Raw genomic sequence first — 17,005 nt, forward strand, 5'->3', positions numbered from 1 at the left:
GAGACTGTTCCCTGCCCCTGACTGTGTTCTCCGGATTTCAGTTGCTCCTGATGAGTAAAGAGATAGACGTGCGAGAGCTGGACTTCCTGCTCCGTTTTAACATAGACCACAACTACAACAGCCCCCTCGACTTTTTGTCCAACTCGGCGTGGAGCGCAATCAAGGTGCAAACACAAAGAAATATTCACAGAAATAATTCACAGAAATAAAGTACAGCATAAATCACCACCTGCTGCTCACCGTCTTTGCTCAGGTGATGAGTTTCACTGATGAGTTTCGTGGTCTGGACCGGGACATCGAAGGTTCTCCGAAGCGCTGGAAGAAGCTGGTGGAGTCGGAGTGTCCGGAGAAGGAGAAGTTTCCTCAGGAGTGGAAAGGGAAGAGCTCCCTGCAGAAACTCATCATGATGAGAGCACTAAGACCCGACCGCATGACCTACGCTCTGAGGTGCAGAGCAGTTCTGTCCTTCTTTTGTATTTTACTTATAGTGTTTATATTTTTCTTTTTTCTTTTTTTTACAAATTGATCACTTTGTATTATTCATCATGCTGGCTTATCTCCGTATTCCCACCTACAATGGCTAAAGAGCACTGAAAATTGGTATTTGTAGCTTCATCTGATTTGAGCTTTTAGGGCTTTATCTACTTTTTGTAAACACAGCCTATTTCCTCTTTTTTCGTTGGTGCAGGAACTTTGTGGAGGAGAAGCTTGGTGTTCAATACACAGAGGGCCGAAAGACTGAGTTTGCAAAGTCCTTCCGAGAAAGTGGTCCAACCTCACCTGTGTTCTTCATCCTGTCTCCTGGGGTGGACCCACTTAAAGACGTGGAATCACTGGGTACTGTCCACAAAGTTTCTGCAAACACACACAGACCACACTGAAATACATAGGCATACACACATTGAAGTCAGTGACAGTGGAACTCTAAATCCTTGTGTCATAACACTGATAAAAATGCATGGAAAAAGTAATGTAACATGTTTCTCGCCAGAAATATAATAACAACAGGGCAAGTATTTTTCTCTGAAGGTCAGTTTGTGTCAACATATGAAAAATTCAGTCCTGTGTTTTTCTCAGGAAGTAAACTGGGTTTCACTATCGACCTTGGGAAGCTTCACAATGTGTCCTTGGGTCAGGGCCAAGAAGCTGTGGCCGAGGTTGCCATGGAGAAGGCTGCCAAAGAGGGCCACTGGGTGATACTGCAGGTGTGGATGCCAGAGAGATGGGTTTACTTTAAACGTCTGGATGAACGGCACACATTCAATCACAGAATAGAAATGCCATTCTATTAAAGCAGAAGTAAGCGATCCGGTCGTTTTGGCTAATGCTGCGTTCCAGGCTGGCTTTTGAAATCGTAAATTACAGCTTCAAGTCACGACTTACGACTTTGTAGCGTTCCAGGCAACCCACTCGTGTTTTTTCTGACCTGTTTTACCTGTGAAAGTCACTATAACGGCCACTCGTAACTTCCGACCCGTGAACTCGTACCAGATCGAACTGGTACGACTTCACAGGTCGGAAAAACAGGAGTTACGAGTTGCCTTGAACGCACCATAACAGTCCTCGTCCCTACGTCACCACATTCAGGCGCATCCCTTGGCTGCACACACAGCCCTGCATGCCGTTCTCTCTCCTCATTGGATAAAAACTGTAGGATACGATAAATGTTTTCTCCTCGGCTCAGAGCAGAGCAGAGTGACTGACAGACCCGTGTTTCAGTCCAAACACTCTATGTAAGTGATTGCTGTCGGAAGATATAACTATTTAAGACTTATATTAACACAAAAATATCGCTTACTTCTGCTTTTAATTATGAACAGAGTATACTTTTTTTTTTTAATATACAGTATAAAACATTAACAAATCAAATAATAATGCTGAAACTCTGTTATATTCTTTGCATGCTGTTTATACCACATTGAATATGATCTGTGGGTTTCATCCTCACAGAACATCCACCTCGTTGGTCGCTGGCTGGGCTCACTGGAGAAGCTGCTGGAGCGCTGCTGCGAAGACAGTCATCCTGACTACAGAGTGTTTATGAGCGCGCAGCCAGCTCCAACACATCAGGAACACATAATCCCACAGGTAGAGAGACGGTGCATCATCTTGGCAACAAACACATTCACATAATGAGTGCATGCTATGCTACAGCGATCGTTACCGCTCTGCTCTTGCGATGTAAATTTGGTTTCGTTTTCCTCAGGGAATTCTGGAAAACGCTATCAAGATCACCAATGAACCTCCGACAGGGATGCACGCCAATCTGCATGCAGCTCTGGATAACTTTGACCAGGTGAGCTTCCGCTGACCGCTGTGTGTTTTAATGGTGTCAGTGTATTTGTTTGTTTATTCATTCCTTGGCTCCTCTCTAGGACATTCTGGACCAGTGCAGTCGTGAGCAGGAGTTTAAGACCATCCTCTTCTCTCTGTGTTACTTCCACGCCTGTGTGGCCGAGAGGAGGAAGTTCGGTCCTCAAGGTTGGAACAGGAAGTATCCGTTCAACACAGGAGACCTGACGATATCCGTAAACGTCCTCTACAACTACCTGGAGGCCAACGCTCAGGTACAGTGGAGAGTGAGCAGTTTTACAGTTCGCCACAACATGATGATGAGGACGATTATTATGGTGATTGCTTTGGATGGGATTTTCATAATGATTACGATGATGAAGGTGCCGTGGGAGGACCTGAGGTATCTGTTTGGGGAGATCATGTACGGAGGACACATCACTGACGACTGGGACAGACGTCTCTGCAGAACATACCTGGAAGAATACATGCAGCCCAACCAGGTTTGTAGTGAGGACAAAGGGACAGAGACATGAACGTACAGTAATCATCCATGAGTCGTCATTAGAGTTTGGCCGATAGCAGCTGTGACAGATTTTGGACCAAACTATGTTAATTTGGCGGCTGCCCTGTATTGGGACAGTTTTTTGTTTTGTACAGCGTTAGAGATCTGAAACTAAAGAGTCTTCATTCTGTTGTTCCACTTTGCAGTTTGATCGTAAGCTTTCTTTGGCTCCAGGGTTCGTCGTTCCCTCCAACCTGGACTATCAGGTACCTGGAAACAGATACAGCTTCACAGTCACACCTTGTTAGAGGTTCAAGTGGTGAGAACAGAAACACACCTGCATCCTGGTGGGTGGATGTAAAACAAGTCATCACTGAATATTAGTTCTTTCAGCTCTATCTGGATGAATAAAAGTCGATCTATGGAAAAATCTGGAGAATGACTTCAAAATATCAATTCATATAAGTTAGAGCAATGAACTGTGGTGCCTGCTACAGTATGCTGTAGAGCTTCTTTCTTCTTTTTTGACTCTTTTTATTTGCTGATAAAAGGAAACAGTAGATTGCATAGTTTTTAATATAACCCAATTTCTAATAGGGTAGGCAAAATAAGCTAAGCTTCAGCCTACACCTTTTCAGTCTAAATGTGTATTGTACACTTATTTTATTTACTTATTGTTTACTTTGATTTGCATATTTTCTGTTTTGTCACTTTTTCTTAGATTGTCTTGCTGTTTTATTTATGTTGAGCTGTAATTTCTATTGTACAATGAGGTGCCATGTCAAGACCAAAATAAAATAAAATAAACTACAGTTCCACAGGGGCAGTGCACTGTGAAAAAGTACCAGATGACTTAGAGCATCACTTGTTATGAATGGCTTTTACCATTTTTCTCCCCACTCATCCCCAGGGCTACCATGATTTCATAGATGAGATGCTGCCCCACGAGAGCCCAGTGCATTATGGGTTGCATCCCAACGCAGAAATCGAGTTCCTGACGGTGACGTCAGATAACCTTTTTCACACTCTGCTGGAGCTGCAGTCTCCCGACGCTGTGATGGGGGAGGGAGTCTCACAGACTCTGGAGGAGAAGGTAGCTCCACGTATTCAATTATTTCTTGACAGGATTATTTCTTGTCGACTTAGATTAAAAGGTTTTATATTTCTGACTGACCTCTGACCCTCTCTAAGCCGAACAAACACACAAAGATACTGACGGACATTTATCAACGACTATAGCTAATCCCCGTCCCTGTGCTTTTACTGTTACCCCTCTTAACCCACCTTCAGGTGAAAACTATTTTAGATGAGGTGGTGGAGAAGCTGCCAGAGGAATACAATATGTCCGACATCACCTCCAAGACAGCTGAGCGCTCCCCATACATCCTCGTCTGCTTCCAGGAGTGCGAGCGCATGAACACACTCATCTCTGAGATACGACGCTCGCTCAAGGAGCTTGACCTTGGACTCAAGGTATGCCTTCATCTCTAGGAATATACTCTTCATGTGTGTGTGCATCTGCCGAATCTCCCATTCTCTTCTTTATAAGGAATTCCAAGAAACTCTAAAACCATAATCTCTGTAAATGCAACGGTTCAATCTGTCTGTCAAAGGGTGAACTGGCCATTTCCTCTGAGATGGAGAAGCTGCAGACGGCCTTGTTCTTTGACAACGTCCCTGATACATGGACCAAGCTGGCTTACCCCTCCACCTACAGCCTGTCTATATGGTGTGTGTGTGTGTGTGTCAGTACATCAAAATGTTTTGAATTTATGAGTTAAATATTAAATACTATTAAGAATATGTTGATTGTTGTCATAATTGTATATGAGGGAGAGTGTTTAACTTTCTAATGTCCAATGCATAGTAGCACTCCAAAATAACGCATTTACTAACTACGACTACTCTAATTCTCTAAGAGCTGTCATGAAGTACACTAAACTGATGCAACCACCTGTAATAAGATTAGATTGAAATTATTCTCACTCGTGTGTGTGTGTGTGTGTGTGTGTCAGGTATAATGATGTGTTGCAGCGTTGTAAAGAACTGGACAGCTGGACTCAGGACCTCTCTCTGCCCAGTGTCGTCTGGTTGTCTGGACTTTTCAACCCACAGTCTTTTCTCACTGGTAAACACACATTTGTGCACACAGATAGGAGAAATAATAGAGCCACACAGTTTTATGTATATATATAAATCATAGTATAAAAAGATAAATATACATATAATACATAAATCATAGTTTTTATTAAAGCTTCCCTCATCTTTTGTCTTGTGTCTTATCTTAAATGCTGTGTGTTTTCAGCGGTGATGCAGTCCCTGGCGCGTAAGAATGAGTGGCCCCTGGATAAAGTCAACCTGACAGTGGATGTGACCAAGAAGTTTAAGGAAGAGTTCAACCAGCCTGCCAGGGAGGGCGCATACGTGTACGGACTTTACATGGAAGGTAGACCAACACCATCTTTTCATTTCCTCTCTATTGCTGGGCCTCGGCTTCTCCGTTTTTTTTCTCTACTTTTAACCCTTGTCCTTCCGCAGGTGCCAGATGGGACACCCAGGCAGGCGTGATCACTGAGGCTCGTCTGAAGGAGCTGACCCCTTCCATGCCGGTCATCTCGGTCCGAGCTGTGCCCAACGACCGCCAGGAGACCAGGAATATCTACGAGTGTCCGCTCTACAAGACCAAAATCAGAGGGCCGACATATGTTTGGACTTTCAGCCTGAAAACTAGGGAGCGGCCAGGAAAATGGGTTCTGGCTGGAGTGGCTCTATTGCTCAGTGTGTGAGACGGAGTTTAGAGGTCAGAGGTCAAAATTAAGAGGGATTTGTTTTCTTGTTCTGAAGGAAGTATCATGTGTGTATAAGGTTTTTTAGCTTTTTTGATGTTCTTTTTAATAAATTATACATGTTACTTTCTACAGGATGGGGCGTAACCCTGACAGAGCAGAAGCACTGGAACGCAATCACTTTCTTTTCTTTTTATTGAAAAATGATAAAATATACAGAGAGAAATGCCAAAAATTCACGCTCTAGATCACAGTTAGAACTGATAAAAGTCAAAGCTTGTTTTGAACAAATCAAATCTATCAACTAACAGATACCGTATAAGCAGGAGGAGAGAGAAAAAAAAAATCTGACAATGCTGCCTCATTAGAGCGACATTCAAGTGTGTTATTTTGTAACACTTGTACCTCTTACAGTATGTTATGCAGCAGTTTTAATAGCACATTGAATTACACAGGTGAAATCGTTCTGTCAGCATAACGAGACAACCTCGAATTGTCTTTTTGCTCCTTCTTACTTCACAGTACACATGGGTGTAGTATTCATCCATTCAATAAAAAAAAATTAACAAAAGAAATGTGTGTGTGTGTGTGTGTGTTAACCAGCTCGTTTTCATCAGGAGATTCTACTGCACATACTGTAGCTCAGATACTGTATGTGCTAACAAGTCAAAATCTGGCTAGTTTGGCCTGTGTGTGTGTGTGTGTGTGTGTGTGCACTAATGTGTTCTCTAGTCGCTGTCGGACCAGTCGAGCTCCATCATGTCCATGGCTGCCGTCGCCATGTTGATCTTGGTTCCGTGCCGCACGCTGCAGCTCTTCACAGAGTTCTGATTGGACGAAGCCCGCATGCTCACCTGCACCCCCGAGTGGCCGACGACCCCCACCTCGCCTCTAATCTTTTGGCTGATGGCCTCGCTGACGTCGCCCCTGACCCCCTGGACGACCATCCCCATGTCACTCCTGCTGCGGCCCCTGACCCCCAGCTCGCTCCTGACCCCGTGACCCACCACCTTCACTCCCAGGTCGCCCATGTTCATGTTCATGTCCATGTCGCCTAGTCGCTCCATGTCCCCCATGTCCCCCATGTCGTCCATGTCTAAGGACAGCATGTTCTCCAGCCCCCCTAAACTCCCATGGAGACCCTTGAACATGGTCGGGAGCCGCCCGCCGTCCATCCCTCCCTCCATCCCTCTCTCGTTGAGTTTTTCTATCTCCCATCCTCCCTCCTTCTCCCTCTCCCCCTCCGCCTCTCCGAACCCGCCTGAGTATCCTCGGACTATGGTGGTCACCCTGCTCCTCTGCATGCCTCCCCTCTCCCTGTCCCCCTCCTCCCACGTCCTCTCCTCCCTCTCCACTACGCCTCCCGGGAAGCTCCGGAGGGTCACCTGCACTCTTCCTCCCTCCAAGCTCCCGCTATCATCCCTCTCCCTCTCCCTCTGCCCCCAGCCTTTCTCCTCAAGGGTGCCTTCCTCCTCCTCCTCCTCTTCCTCCTCCTCTCCGAACCTCCCCTGCAGCCCTCGGAGCATGGCGTGGAGCCTCCCGCTGTCGCTGAGCGAACCCATCCCCCTCTCCAGCACCGTGCTGCTCCCCCTCTCCGTGTCTCCGTTGCTGAGGGTGCGGAGGAGACAGCTGACCCCGGCGCTGCTGACGCCGGCGCTGCTGACTGCTGTACTGTTGGAGTCCTGAGAGTGTGAGCGGAAGAACGACCCAGAGCTGAAGAACTGTGAGAGAGAGGAGGAGGAGGAGGAGGAGGACGAAGATCAAACAAAGGTATTTAGAGGAGTTTGATTTAAGCAGTTTGAACTGATTTACACTCCACATCTACTCACTGGTGAGATGTTTGAGCGCTCCATGAGTAGAGAGGTGGGACTGGGAGTCATGTTGGATCTCTCCATCAGCCTCTCCTCCCACAGTTTGAGCCTCCTCTCCCGCTCCTCCAGCTCCTTCTCTTTGGAGTAAAGTTCCCTCTCCAGCTTCCGAAGGCGCTCCAGAGTCGACTCGATTTCACACCTGTCGTATTTACGCATAGAGCACATCAGACAGAACATCAACTGTGTGGCAGAGTTTCAACGACGACTTCATCACAACCACAAATAATTATCAAGAAAATTCAGAGTCAAATACAGTAGTTCCTCAGGCCAAAGTGAATCAAACAAATGTTTCAAATGTGCATGTTGTTAGATAACAGATAATAGATAAAGACACTGTCTTTATCTAAACCCTTGAGATCACTCGTGCCTGATATTCCCAAAGTTTGCTTTAGTGTTTGTCAACACTGTGTACCGTAGAGTAATGTTGGTTTTTCTCAAAACACTGATTATTTTTCCTCAGTTCTGCAAATGCAACACATCCCACATTAACTAATACACACGACATACAATATACTAATTGTGACAGCATACTGAAGAAATCAATGCACCAGTCCATTCTACACTAACAGGAGATTATATTTGTTCTATATTCAACTCAGTGCAGTAAAGCTCTGACAATCTGATGCAACATTACAAGGTTAAAAAAAAAAAACAGTAATCTAATTACTCTGATGTCATGACTTTATTATTACTGCAGAATACTATATAGTTTATCAGTGTGTGATCAGAGAAGTATTTCCCTGCAGTACCGTCTGTGACCACAAGAGGCCGCTGGGAGCTGGTGAGTGTTTCTGTGAATCTGCATTCACAAACACAATCAGCTCTCACAGCAACTAAATATAGAGAAGAGATCTGACGCACAACCATACCTCCTCCTGTGTTACTGCCATGCCTCCCTATTCATTCATCCCGCCCCTACACCTCCCTCTCTTCCTCTCCCCTCCCTCCCTCCCTCCCTCCCTTCCTCCCTCTCTCCTCCCTCCTTGTCCAAGTTTTTCCACCCGTACCCAAAACTTCACTCAGAATTGATTGCCTCGCTGTACTCATGTTAAATATGCACAGAATCTCGCACCCTCTGTCCTGCGCTCCATCCCCCACCCCTCACTCTCCCTCCCTCCCTCCCTCCCTCCTCTGTCTCCCCCCTTGTCATCTGTCCACTTATTTCCCTCTATCCTCAGTGTTTTAGATTTCACATGGACACAAGACATTTTCTGTTCCTCCCTGAACTTCTCCTGTTCTTCAGTTCACTTGATTTCTTTACCACCTCTCCCTCTAACCCACCCGCCCCCCCACCCACCACCCGCCAGCCCTCTGTCTTTCCCCCCGTGGTGGAGCGAGGGCAGAGTGGAGGAGTAGAGGAATCTCTTCCATGGACACTTTCCAGAGAGCTTATTATAGACTGAAGTAGAGTGCAGGGTCACACATTCAACTTCTCTCCTGAGCTTTAGAGTCCATGAGATGTGTATATATGTGTCTCTGTGTGTGTGTAGAGGCATTTAATCTGTTAAATGTGTGTGCATGCACATTTAGTTTTATTTGGAGTACAGTCAACACGAGACTGCATTTGTCATTCAGACAAAAGACTAAGACTACTGTATACAACTTACAAATGACACCTCAAACTTGCAGTCACAATCACTGCTTTATCTGAATGACTACAAATCTGTGTGTATGGTTTTGTGCTTGTGTGTGTGTGTGTGTGTGTACCTCCACTGGTCCTTGTTATGTAGGAAGGAGTTACACTGGTCCGGTAGTCTGCTGTCGTTGGCCATTGTCTCTAGGGTTACCAGCACCTGCTTAAACTGTGGACGCTCCTGTAGATGCGCACAAACAAGTCACCACGATTTTTAATGTCTTTTAAAAGTATAAAAGTGAGGCATTGTAACATTTTCCCTAAGATCTTCCTTGTATCCGTCCTTAGTTTACCTTTGGATCTGCCTGCCAGCATTTCCTCATCAGCTCAGCAAAACTTGCTGGACAGCTGGTGGGGATGGTCAGCCTCTAGATAAGCAAACACACAGACACACACAAGTAGCAGAAGCTTCTTAATACAGACATATCACATCTGGACATATATTCATTTTTATAAAGCAACTAGAAAACCTTGAGGACATTTACTCATGAGTTAATTAGCTACAGTTAAAGGTAAAGCCAGTTTGCTGCTTTACTAGCACAGTGCTACTTTGAGTTAAATGTCATTATCACATTCAGAATCTCAGCTATTGTGGTTGGAAACACAATAAAAATAACCCCATAGCTGCCTTCTCCTCATTATAAATCAAATATCGCTAAGCCTTGATGTCACATTTTTCTAACTAGACGCCACTTCTCCCACTGATAAAATCATAGAGAAATAAACTACATCACACTAAATACAGAAATGTGCAGTGCAAAATAACTATAACTGATCCCACTTTTTTAGAGAGAATGTGTTTTGATGTGAAACAGCATAACCCCTGCACAAAATAAGACCGGGGAACAGTTTCAGCAGATTATTTTGTGTGTTTACAGTTTTACATTGTAGTTAAATTTGATGCCGTTGAATATGAAAAATGCACTCAAGTGAAACGGTTTGGCGTAAAATCGGAAAATATAAAAGTCTATGGGCGCCATGTTTATCTTTGTGTAGCATTGTAAACTGCAGCAACATGCCGCTGAGATAATGTTCCCACATTAAACATCCCCTGGCATCGCCACGGGTCTGAATGAGCCCAGACAGCTCCATAGTACCGTGCGGCAAATGGAAACAGATTTCTGTGGGGATTAATCCTAAAATATCACTGTGGAGTGGAGAGAGGGCAAGTTAGAGGGTCAGGACGAGGTATAGCAGCGGAGGGGAAAATCAGAGGGAGACTGGGAAAGGGAAAGAGAGAGAGAGAGAGTGAGTTATTTAGGGAGAGTATTTGGAGATTAGCCAACAGCTACGCAGGAATCATGTTCTCCGAGTTGTTTGTTGGCCCTCAGTGTGTGTGTGTGTGTGCGCGCGCGTGTGTGTGTGTGTGTGTGTAGCTGTTGAAGTGGATTCAGGCACGTCAATAACTGAAACACATACACTGTGTAACCATCATCCCCCACCATCCATAAACCTCTTGAATCAACCCTCCCATCGCTGCAGTCTTTCTTCTACACCCCCCTCTCCGCTCTCTCTCTGTCTGTCTGTTTCTCTCTTTCGCTCTCTCCTCTCGTAAAGGCTTTAGCCGGGGGGGGGGGTCTGGCTGAGCTCCACTGCTGTGTATCCAGGCCTTACAAGAGCAGAGAACTGACATCAGGCCTAAAAATACCCAGCCTCAGCCTCACCAGCTCACAGTGGAAACCATGAGAGCATCGCATTGTTCCTCCAGCCTTCTCAAATTCTGGTGGGTCTACATGTTTACAGGGTGCTCGCAAAGGTGTGCTCACGTGTACGTGTGTGTGTATGTGTGTGTTTGTGTCCGTTACCTCTTGTTTTTCAACCACCAGCCATGCAACCTGCAGCCCTTCGAAGCCTTTGAAAGGAACCTCCCGAGTCAGCATCTCCCACAGCACCTGGACACAGAGCAGACTGTGCTGGCTCATTCAGACAGACACGAGTGCTCTGCTCTGCTGCTTCTTGCAGTGTTTTTGTTTCCTGGAGCTTTCTCAAACAGTTTTGATGAAGTCTGAATTAAGTTTTTTTTTATTTAATTACTACCAACTCACCACACCGTAGGAGTAGGTGTCGCAGGTCTCAGACACAGGGAGGCTCTGAATGACCTCAGGAGCCATCCAGGGGAAAGTGCCCACCACCGTCATGTGGGTGGTGTGGGAGAGGAACTTAGATGCCCCAAAATCACAAATCTGAAATCAAAGCAGAGAGAGAACAAAAAAGACAACACATAAGATGCACAAAACATGTACAGTAGTACAGTAATATGTGCATAATATGTCCATAAATCACAGGATTGGTGCTACAGACCTTCAGCACTTTGTCTGCTGTCATCACCACTGTACAAGAGACAGAGAAACCAGTCAAATGTGTGAGAGTTTCGTTGTTTTTACACAATAGCCAACAGTCAGAACAAGATGAAGCTCTGAGGAACAAATGAGAGGATGATTTCTATCACACATTACCGTTCCGTGACTTGAGGTCTCTGTGAATGACTTTGACTGGAGCTTCTGCGTGGAGGTAATGCATCCCTGAGAGAACATGGTTAACATTTAACAAGTGCCAAACAACTTGTACATCTTCCAGTGTTTATTTAGTTAATGGTTCGAGTTCAACTTCATATTATACTGACAAGTAAGTTCAGTTGCAATTTCTTTTTTAAAATCTCAAAATTTCAACTTTCACCGAAACCGAACTTAGAGTGAAACTTTTAGGCTGAAAACAACATTTAAAGCAAATGATCAGGAATAAAAGGTGTAAAATCTAAAAGGCTGTCCAAAATATCACCAGACTCATCTAAAGTTAGGGACTCAGTTGCTTTTGTCTGTCAAACACAATTGATTGTCACTGTTAACTGTGCATGACTTATTACTCTTCATTATCACAGGGAACAAGTGAATATGTAAATCTTTATCCTCAGTCCACCACCATCATTTGTCACTCGAATCATAAGGAAAAGTAATTTGTTCTTTTATTCTGCAGCTTCCAGGTGGTTAAAAATCTAATATCTATTATGTTTTGGTGCTTTGTATTATTGATTTGTATATTTTATATTTTATCTCATTGCTTTGGCTGTTAAATGGAAAAAGTTTGTTGGTGCCGAATGAACGCACGTAAGTGACATTGATTGAAAGGCAAATAAAAAGCTGACGTCTAACTGTGGTACATGGTGAGTAAAATAAACCAAAACACAGAGTGGCGATGCCTCTGAGGAGCTTTAAATAAATGATAAAACTCTGACACAAAGACATTTCATCAGTGTTATTTCCTCAGCTGAACCTTTGGCTATCTGAATGGCCCAGGCCATGATCTGCTCCATGTCCATCTCCTCACTCTGTTCACTGGAGAGGTACTCATACAGAGAGCCTCCACTAGCGTATTCTGCAAGAAGTGACACACATACACAGACACACACACAGGCAATGGTTACAATAAGAGAACATAAAAAGAGAAACCACGTGTCTCTGTACACAGCTTCACAATGAGACTATGAGCAGGATGAATAAATAACCACATCTGTTTAAATTTGATCTTTGAGATCTTTGAAATATTTAAACCCTGACAGGATAAATATCAGTTTTTATATTCATGCAGTATTCTACCTAAATATATTATAACATGAGAAATGTCACACGCGGTCAAATCCTGCACACTACGCATACTTAAACAGAGAGAGGCCAGTTTGAATCAGTGCAAAAAAATTGCAACCTTCACACCCTGACTGTCTAATCTAGATTATCTCTGAACTTGCAACCTTTCCCATCCCATTTTTCCGTAATGTGAGCAATTCAAAGTGACAAGACTGTGCAGCAGAAAATGGAAAGAATCTGTTATTTTCCCATTTCCAGTCATCACTGTGACTGGAATATCTCTCTTGAACCAATTCCCATGTGTGCCTTACTGTACTTTCTTATTTTTAGTAATTGTTGTGCTTGGTAACCCTCAGCTGCAGTTAAGAATTATTGCTGGACAAGTTTCTGGTGGTGTGTCGGTGCTTTATCTTAAACATATGACCCCATCAGGATTACAACCACATACAAACATGCTGGTCTCAGTTACAAATGTCCTGCCAGGAAACACAGCAAGAACTAGCACTCAGAGTACACACCGACACTTCAAAACACACACATAAACACTGGTTGGCCATCAGAGCATGTGCTAACACATCCTGCGATTTAATACAAACTAATAAAGTTGATATACACAAACACTTGTGTAGATATACACGAGAAAAATGGCTTTAACCTTTTCATGCCTCAGGGTTTGACCCTGACCCAACCTAATGTTATTTCCACCAAAGATAATGACACACATCTTAATTTGTAGAGCAACTTATCTGAATCTTTAAGGTTTTATGTTCTGGTCAAGACATTTAAAAGGATATATGCATCACACACACACACACACACACACACACACACACACACTAACAGATATGGGGTCTGACCTGTGACAATGCCATAGTTGGGAGATTCCAGCACGGCTCCATAAAACTGAATGATGTTCTTGTGACTCAGGACACTGAGAATCTCCGCCTGGATGAGGAGACGAGGAAAGGAGAGAGGAGAGGGTCATGAACAGCCTCATTAGCAGCCAGCTTAACAGTTCCAATATCTGACGCTGACGAGGAAACACGACCTTTGAGAAAATAATCATCCCTTATTGGATGTAAAGGTAAAAGCTGTAGCTTTTGATTTGGTCCTGACAGTGTCTCTGGGATGTCTGAACCCCTGTCATAGGACAGACCATTCACACTGCTGTGACAAACATGCTATTAATCTCAACTGACATACAGGTCATAACCTCTGCATATGTGGAATACGTAACTGTTGCCAAGCAACACAATAACTAACCATCAATTTGATCAAATCGTAGAACAACTGCAATCAAACACCAGAATATTAACAGAATAACACAACTTTCTAACAGAAAAAAGTCTGTTTTCCTATTACTCATTCCACATGTAAGGTTATCAGTGTGTGTGTGTGTGTATGTGTGTGTACATTCACACATGCAGTTTACATTTTAGATATAGAAATGAAAATTAACTTTCAAGTACAGTTACAGTACTCAATCACTGATGTACAAAGGCTGGCTACCAACTAATACAAATTTAATGAGGTATTTTAATGGACTAAACTACAGTCGTCATAATACATTTTATTTTTGTATAATACTTTCAATAAATGTAGTGCTTTACAGCAAAGAAATGGCCAATGTTGTGAAGCACCAAGTGCTTAACATCACAAGACATAAAATTAATATAAAACATTTTGGAATCACTGATGTAAAATAAAGAACATTAAAAACATTAAGTAAAATGAAATTGACATAAAATGATCCATTTTTTTGTGTAATTACATGATTATGATGATATAAATTCTGTAAAATGTGAAATTAGCTCCACCTCAACCACATACATCAAAGTACACTTTATTCTAATAGCTCATTTATAATGCTAATCCAGTAATATAACACACATCTGATTCTGCATTATGAGTTCATTAATTTTTTTTATACTTAATGTACATTTTGTCACCACTCGTTTACTTTAACTGAGGTGAATCTGAATGCAGGACTTCTACTTGTTGCAGTCTAACTACTGTGGTGCAGTGAACTATTTTTACAGACGCAAATGATTTGAATCCTTCTGACGCCGCAGTGAGAGTTAGTGTAGTGTTTGTGCAAACATCAAAGATCGCTTGAAATATGACTTTAATGTTCAAAAGCAGCTCCATTTCACATGATGTGTTGCAGGGAAAGATTCCTGAAGGATCCACTGCGCTGCAGCTCTCCCATGATCCATCAATTTGTATTTACACTCCGACTGCACACACAGTTTTACACTGTCTGCCCACCCTGCATGTGTTTGTGTGTGGGTGTGAGAAAGTGAGTGTGAGAGAAGTTAAGTCGGACAAGAAATCAAACTCTTAGCTCCTCCTGTGTGACATTAGTGCATTAGATCCACTGCCTCTGAATGGTCTCTGTCATTTCTGAGCACTTTTGCATTACATTGTTTAAAACCTGTTGCCACAACAGCAACACTGTGCCCGATTCACCCACAGGTCGCCCTAATTTCCTGACACTGCGTTGTGAACCTCCACCACCACCACTCCGGTATTAATAACATGGAGGGAAGTTATGTTTGGATCACCATCGAGGTCATACGCATGGAGAACCACCCGGCCCGGACCGCGGGGGCATAACGGCCCCAAATGACCACACACCTCGCCCCGGCACAAAATGGGAGGAACAGGGGAGTGTTGGCATAAATAAAACTGCTCCATGCACAAAAGAGAGGGAGGAGGAGGGGGACAAAGAGAGGTATGTTTAAGATAAACACATGTTCAACGGCAGACAACATGGGAGGAGAGGGGGGAGGGAGGGAGGGGGCTTTGAGTTCAATCTAGAGAATCTGGGAAATGAGTGGGCACTGATTCATGTTGAGGTTTGGAGCAGTGATAGGCCACAGAGGAGAGGCTATAACTGACAGCAGCTTTTGGATGTTTAATTTTGTGTGTGACTCTGCCGCACAAGTGTTATGACTGCTCTGTACGTGTGTGTGTGTGTGTGTGTGTCTTCCATCTTACCTCTTTGTCAATCTTCAGGAGCTTCTTCACAGCCACTTCCTTGTCCTGGGATATCCAGAGGGCTCGGTAGACGCTCCCAAAGCTGCCTCCTCCACAGTTCTCATAGAAAAGCAGGTCCTCATGCTTTATCTGCACAAACGACGAGCCAGGGGACGACATGGCATACTGACTCACGCGCACAGCACACACACACACATACACATACGCACGGAGCTCAAAAAGCGTGCACGCTCAAGCACAGACTGCTGCTGCCCCCCGGAAAAAAAGTGTACACAATTCACGGACCAGCGAGGAGCGTTTGAGGGAAGAAGAAGTAAGGAGAGGCCGTGTAGTTTCCTCCACAGGGTCGGAGTGGATGTTGTCAGTCGGCAGAAGAGATTGTCAGAGAGAAGAAGAAACCAGAAAGTGCTGGAAAGAGAGAGAGAGAAGTTTGCTCCCCGTGAGTCAGGAAAAGTCGAAGCCCCACTGTCACTACTAGCCAAGGTATTACATTGCCTGATAGTGGTGATCCAGTGTAACTACAATACAGAGCAGACACACACACACACACATACACGTTGAGTGTGAAGTTGAAGGGGAGGTGAGTGTGTGTAAATTACAGTTTGCAGTCAGTGTGTGCAGTCAGCCTGGAGCAGACACACTGTTCAAATATGGTCACTGGCATCCAGGGCATTCCTCCTTCCTGGATAAGTGCGGCTATATAAAGATCTTCATACACTACACACACAGATAGACAGAGGTCCAGGTTCCAGCCTATAGCGTGTCAGACACAGTAAATCAGTCAGCAACAAGGATGACTGCCACAGATACCTAAGACCATCTCTCACACTCTGAGCAGCTAAAAACACACACACTCACCAGAGAAGCCAGGCAGGGTCAGCGTGTTACTCAACCCGACAGGAATGACCCAGTGACATCACCAAGCAAGATAGCCTCGCTGACATCACTGTGTGGGGACAGGTGAGATCAGCTCGGGGACGTTAGTTACAATTCTCAGTTGTTGACAGTAATCAAGTGCAAAAGCAGAACTTGAGGGTGATTCACAGAGTAAATAAAGCAGGACTAGGAGGCTGAAGGCCGCCACTAGCCTCTGGAAGCTGTAACCAACTATTGCACCACAGAGGACCGAGGTGTTGGATGCTACGTATGAAACAATATTCTGATGATTTTCATACTCTTGAGAGTCCAATCACTAGACAGATGGCACAACAAAAGTGTTTTTTCTCAACCAGAAGCCCCATCCAATGAGGAGAGAGACGTAAATAGTACACAAACGTTCAAAATAAACTGCATGACTTACATGATTCAAAAGCTAAAGCAGCAGAACTACTCTTGAC

At 44.1% G+C, this 17,005-nt stretch overlaps 2 protein-coding genes across 3 annotated transcripts in view; one reads left to right on the plus strand and one right to left on the minus strand.

Annotated features, from left to right (window-relative positions):
• Window positions 1-5,716, plus strand: part of dnah9l (dynein, axonemal, heavy polypeptide 9 like) — a 38,563-nt gene extending 32,847 nt beyond the window's left edge. For both annotated transcript variants that reach the window (XM_085805852.1, XM_085805853.1), the window contains 15 exons: window positions 42-164; window positions 254-447; window positions 689-837; window positions 1,078-1,205; window positions 1,951-2,088; window positions 2,207-2,296; window positions 2,376-2,567; window positions 2,676-2,795; window positions 3,004-3,063; window positions 3,708-3,890; window positions 4,088-4,270; window positions 4,411-4,526; window positions 4,813-4,925; window positions 5,103-5,243; window positions 5,336-5,716. In XM_085805852.1, the coding sequence (XP_085661978.1) occupies window positions 42-164; window positions 254-447; window positions 689-837; window positions 1,078-1,205; window positions 1,951-2,088; window positions 2,207-2,296; window positions 2,376-2,567; window positions 2,676-2,795; window positions 3,004-3,063; window positions 3,708-3,890; window positions 4,088-4,270; window positions 4,411-4,526; window positions 4,813-4,925; window positions 5,103-5,243; window positions 5,336-5,583 (2,178 nt within the window). In that variant the 3' untranslated portion in view covers window positions 5,584-5,716. The remainder of the gene's footprint in view (window positions 1-41; window positions 165-253; window positions 448-688; window positions 838-1,077; window positions 1,206-1,950; window positions 2,089-2,206; window positions 2,297-2,375; window positions 2,568-2,675; window positions 2,796-3,003; window positions 3,064-3,707; window positions 3,891-4,087; window positions 4,271-4,410; window positions 4,527-4,812; window positions 4,926-5,102; window positions 5,244-5,335) is intronic.
• Window positions 5,717-5,760: 44 nt separating this feature from the next.
• Window positions 5,761-16,995, minus strand: LOC146971331 (uncharacterized). Its single transcript, XM_085805866.1, has 11 exons — window positions 15,669-16,995; window positions 13,526-13,613; window positions 12,358-12,459; window positions 11,544-11,609; window positions 11,389-11,417; window positions 11,133-11,270; window positions 10,893-10,979; window positions 9,381-9,455; window positions 9,162-9,268; window positions 7,413-7,593; window positions 5,761-7,304 (listed from the first exon to the last, which is right to left on the minus strand). The coding sequence occupies exons 1-11, from the start codon at window positions 15,825-15,827 to the stop codon at window positions 6,312-6,314; spliced, it is 2,025 nt and encodes a 674-aa protein (XP_085661992.1). The 5' UTR covers window positions 15,828-16,995; the 3' UTR covers window positions 5,761-6,311.
• Between the last annotated feature and the right edge of the window lie 10 nt (window positions 16,996-17,005).

This window comes from Trachurus japonicus, chromosome 17, assembly GCF_045865225.1.
Source record: "Trachurus japonicus isolate A0001 chromosome 17, Traja_1.0".
NCBI lineage: Eukaryota > Metazoa > Chordata > Actinopteri > Carangiformes > Carangidae > Trachurus > Trachurus japonicus.

What these genes read in the sequence shown, in the direction of transcription:
- LOC146971331 (XM_085805866.1), bottom strand. Translation starts at nt 15,827, where the DNA reads ATGTCGTCCCCTGGCTCGTCGTTTGTGCAGATAAAGCATGAGGACCTG. An exon ending in ACACCTACTCCTACGGTGTG is followed by an intron (nt 10,980 to 11,132) that starts GTGAGTTGGTAG and finishes CTCTGTGTCCAG; the next exon opens with GTGCTGTGGGAGATGCTGAC. An exon ending in CATAACAAGGACCAGTGGAG is followed by an intron (nt 7,594 to 9,161) that starts GTACACACACAC and finishes TAAATACGACAG; the next exon opens with GTGTGAAATCGAGTCGACTC.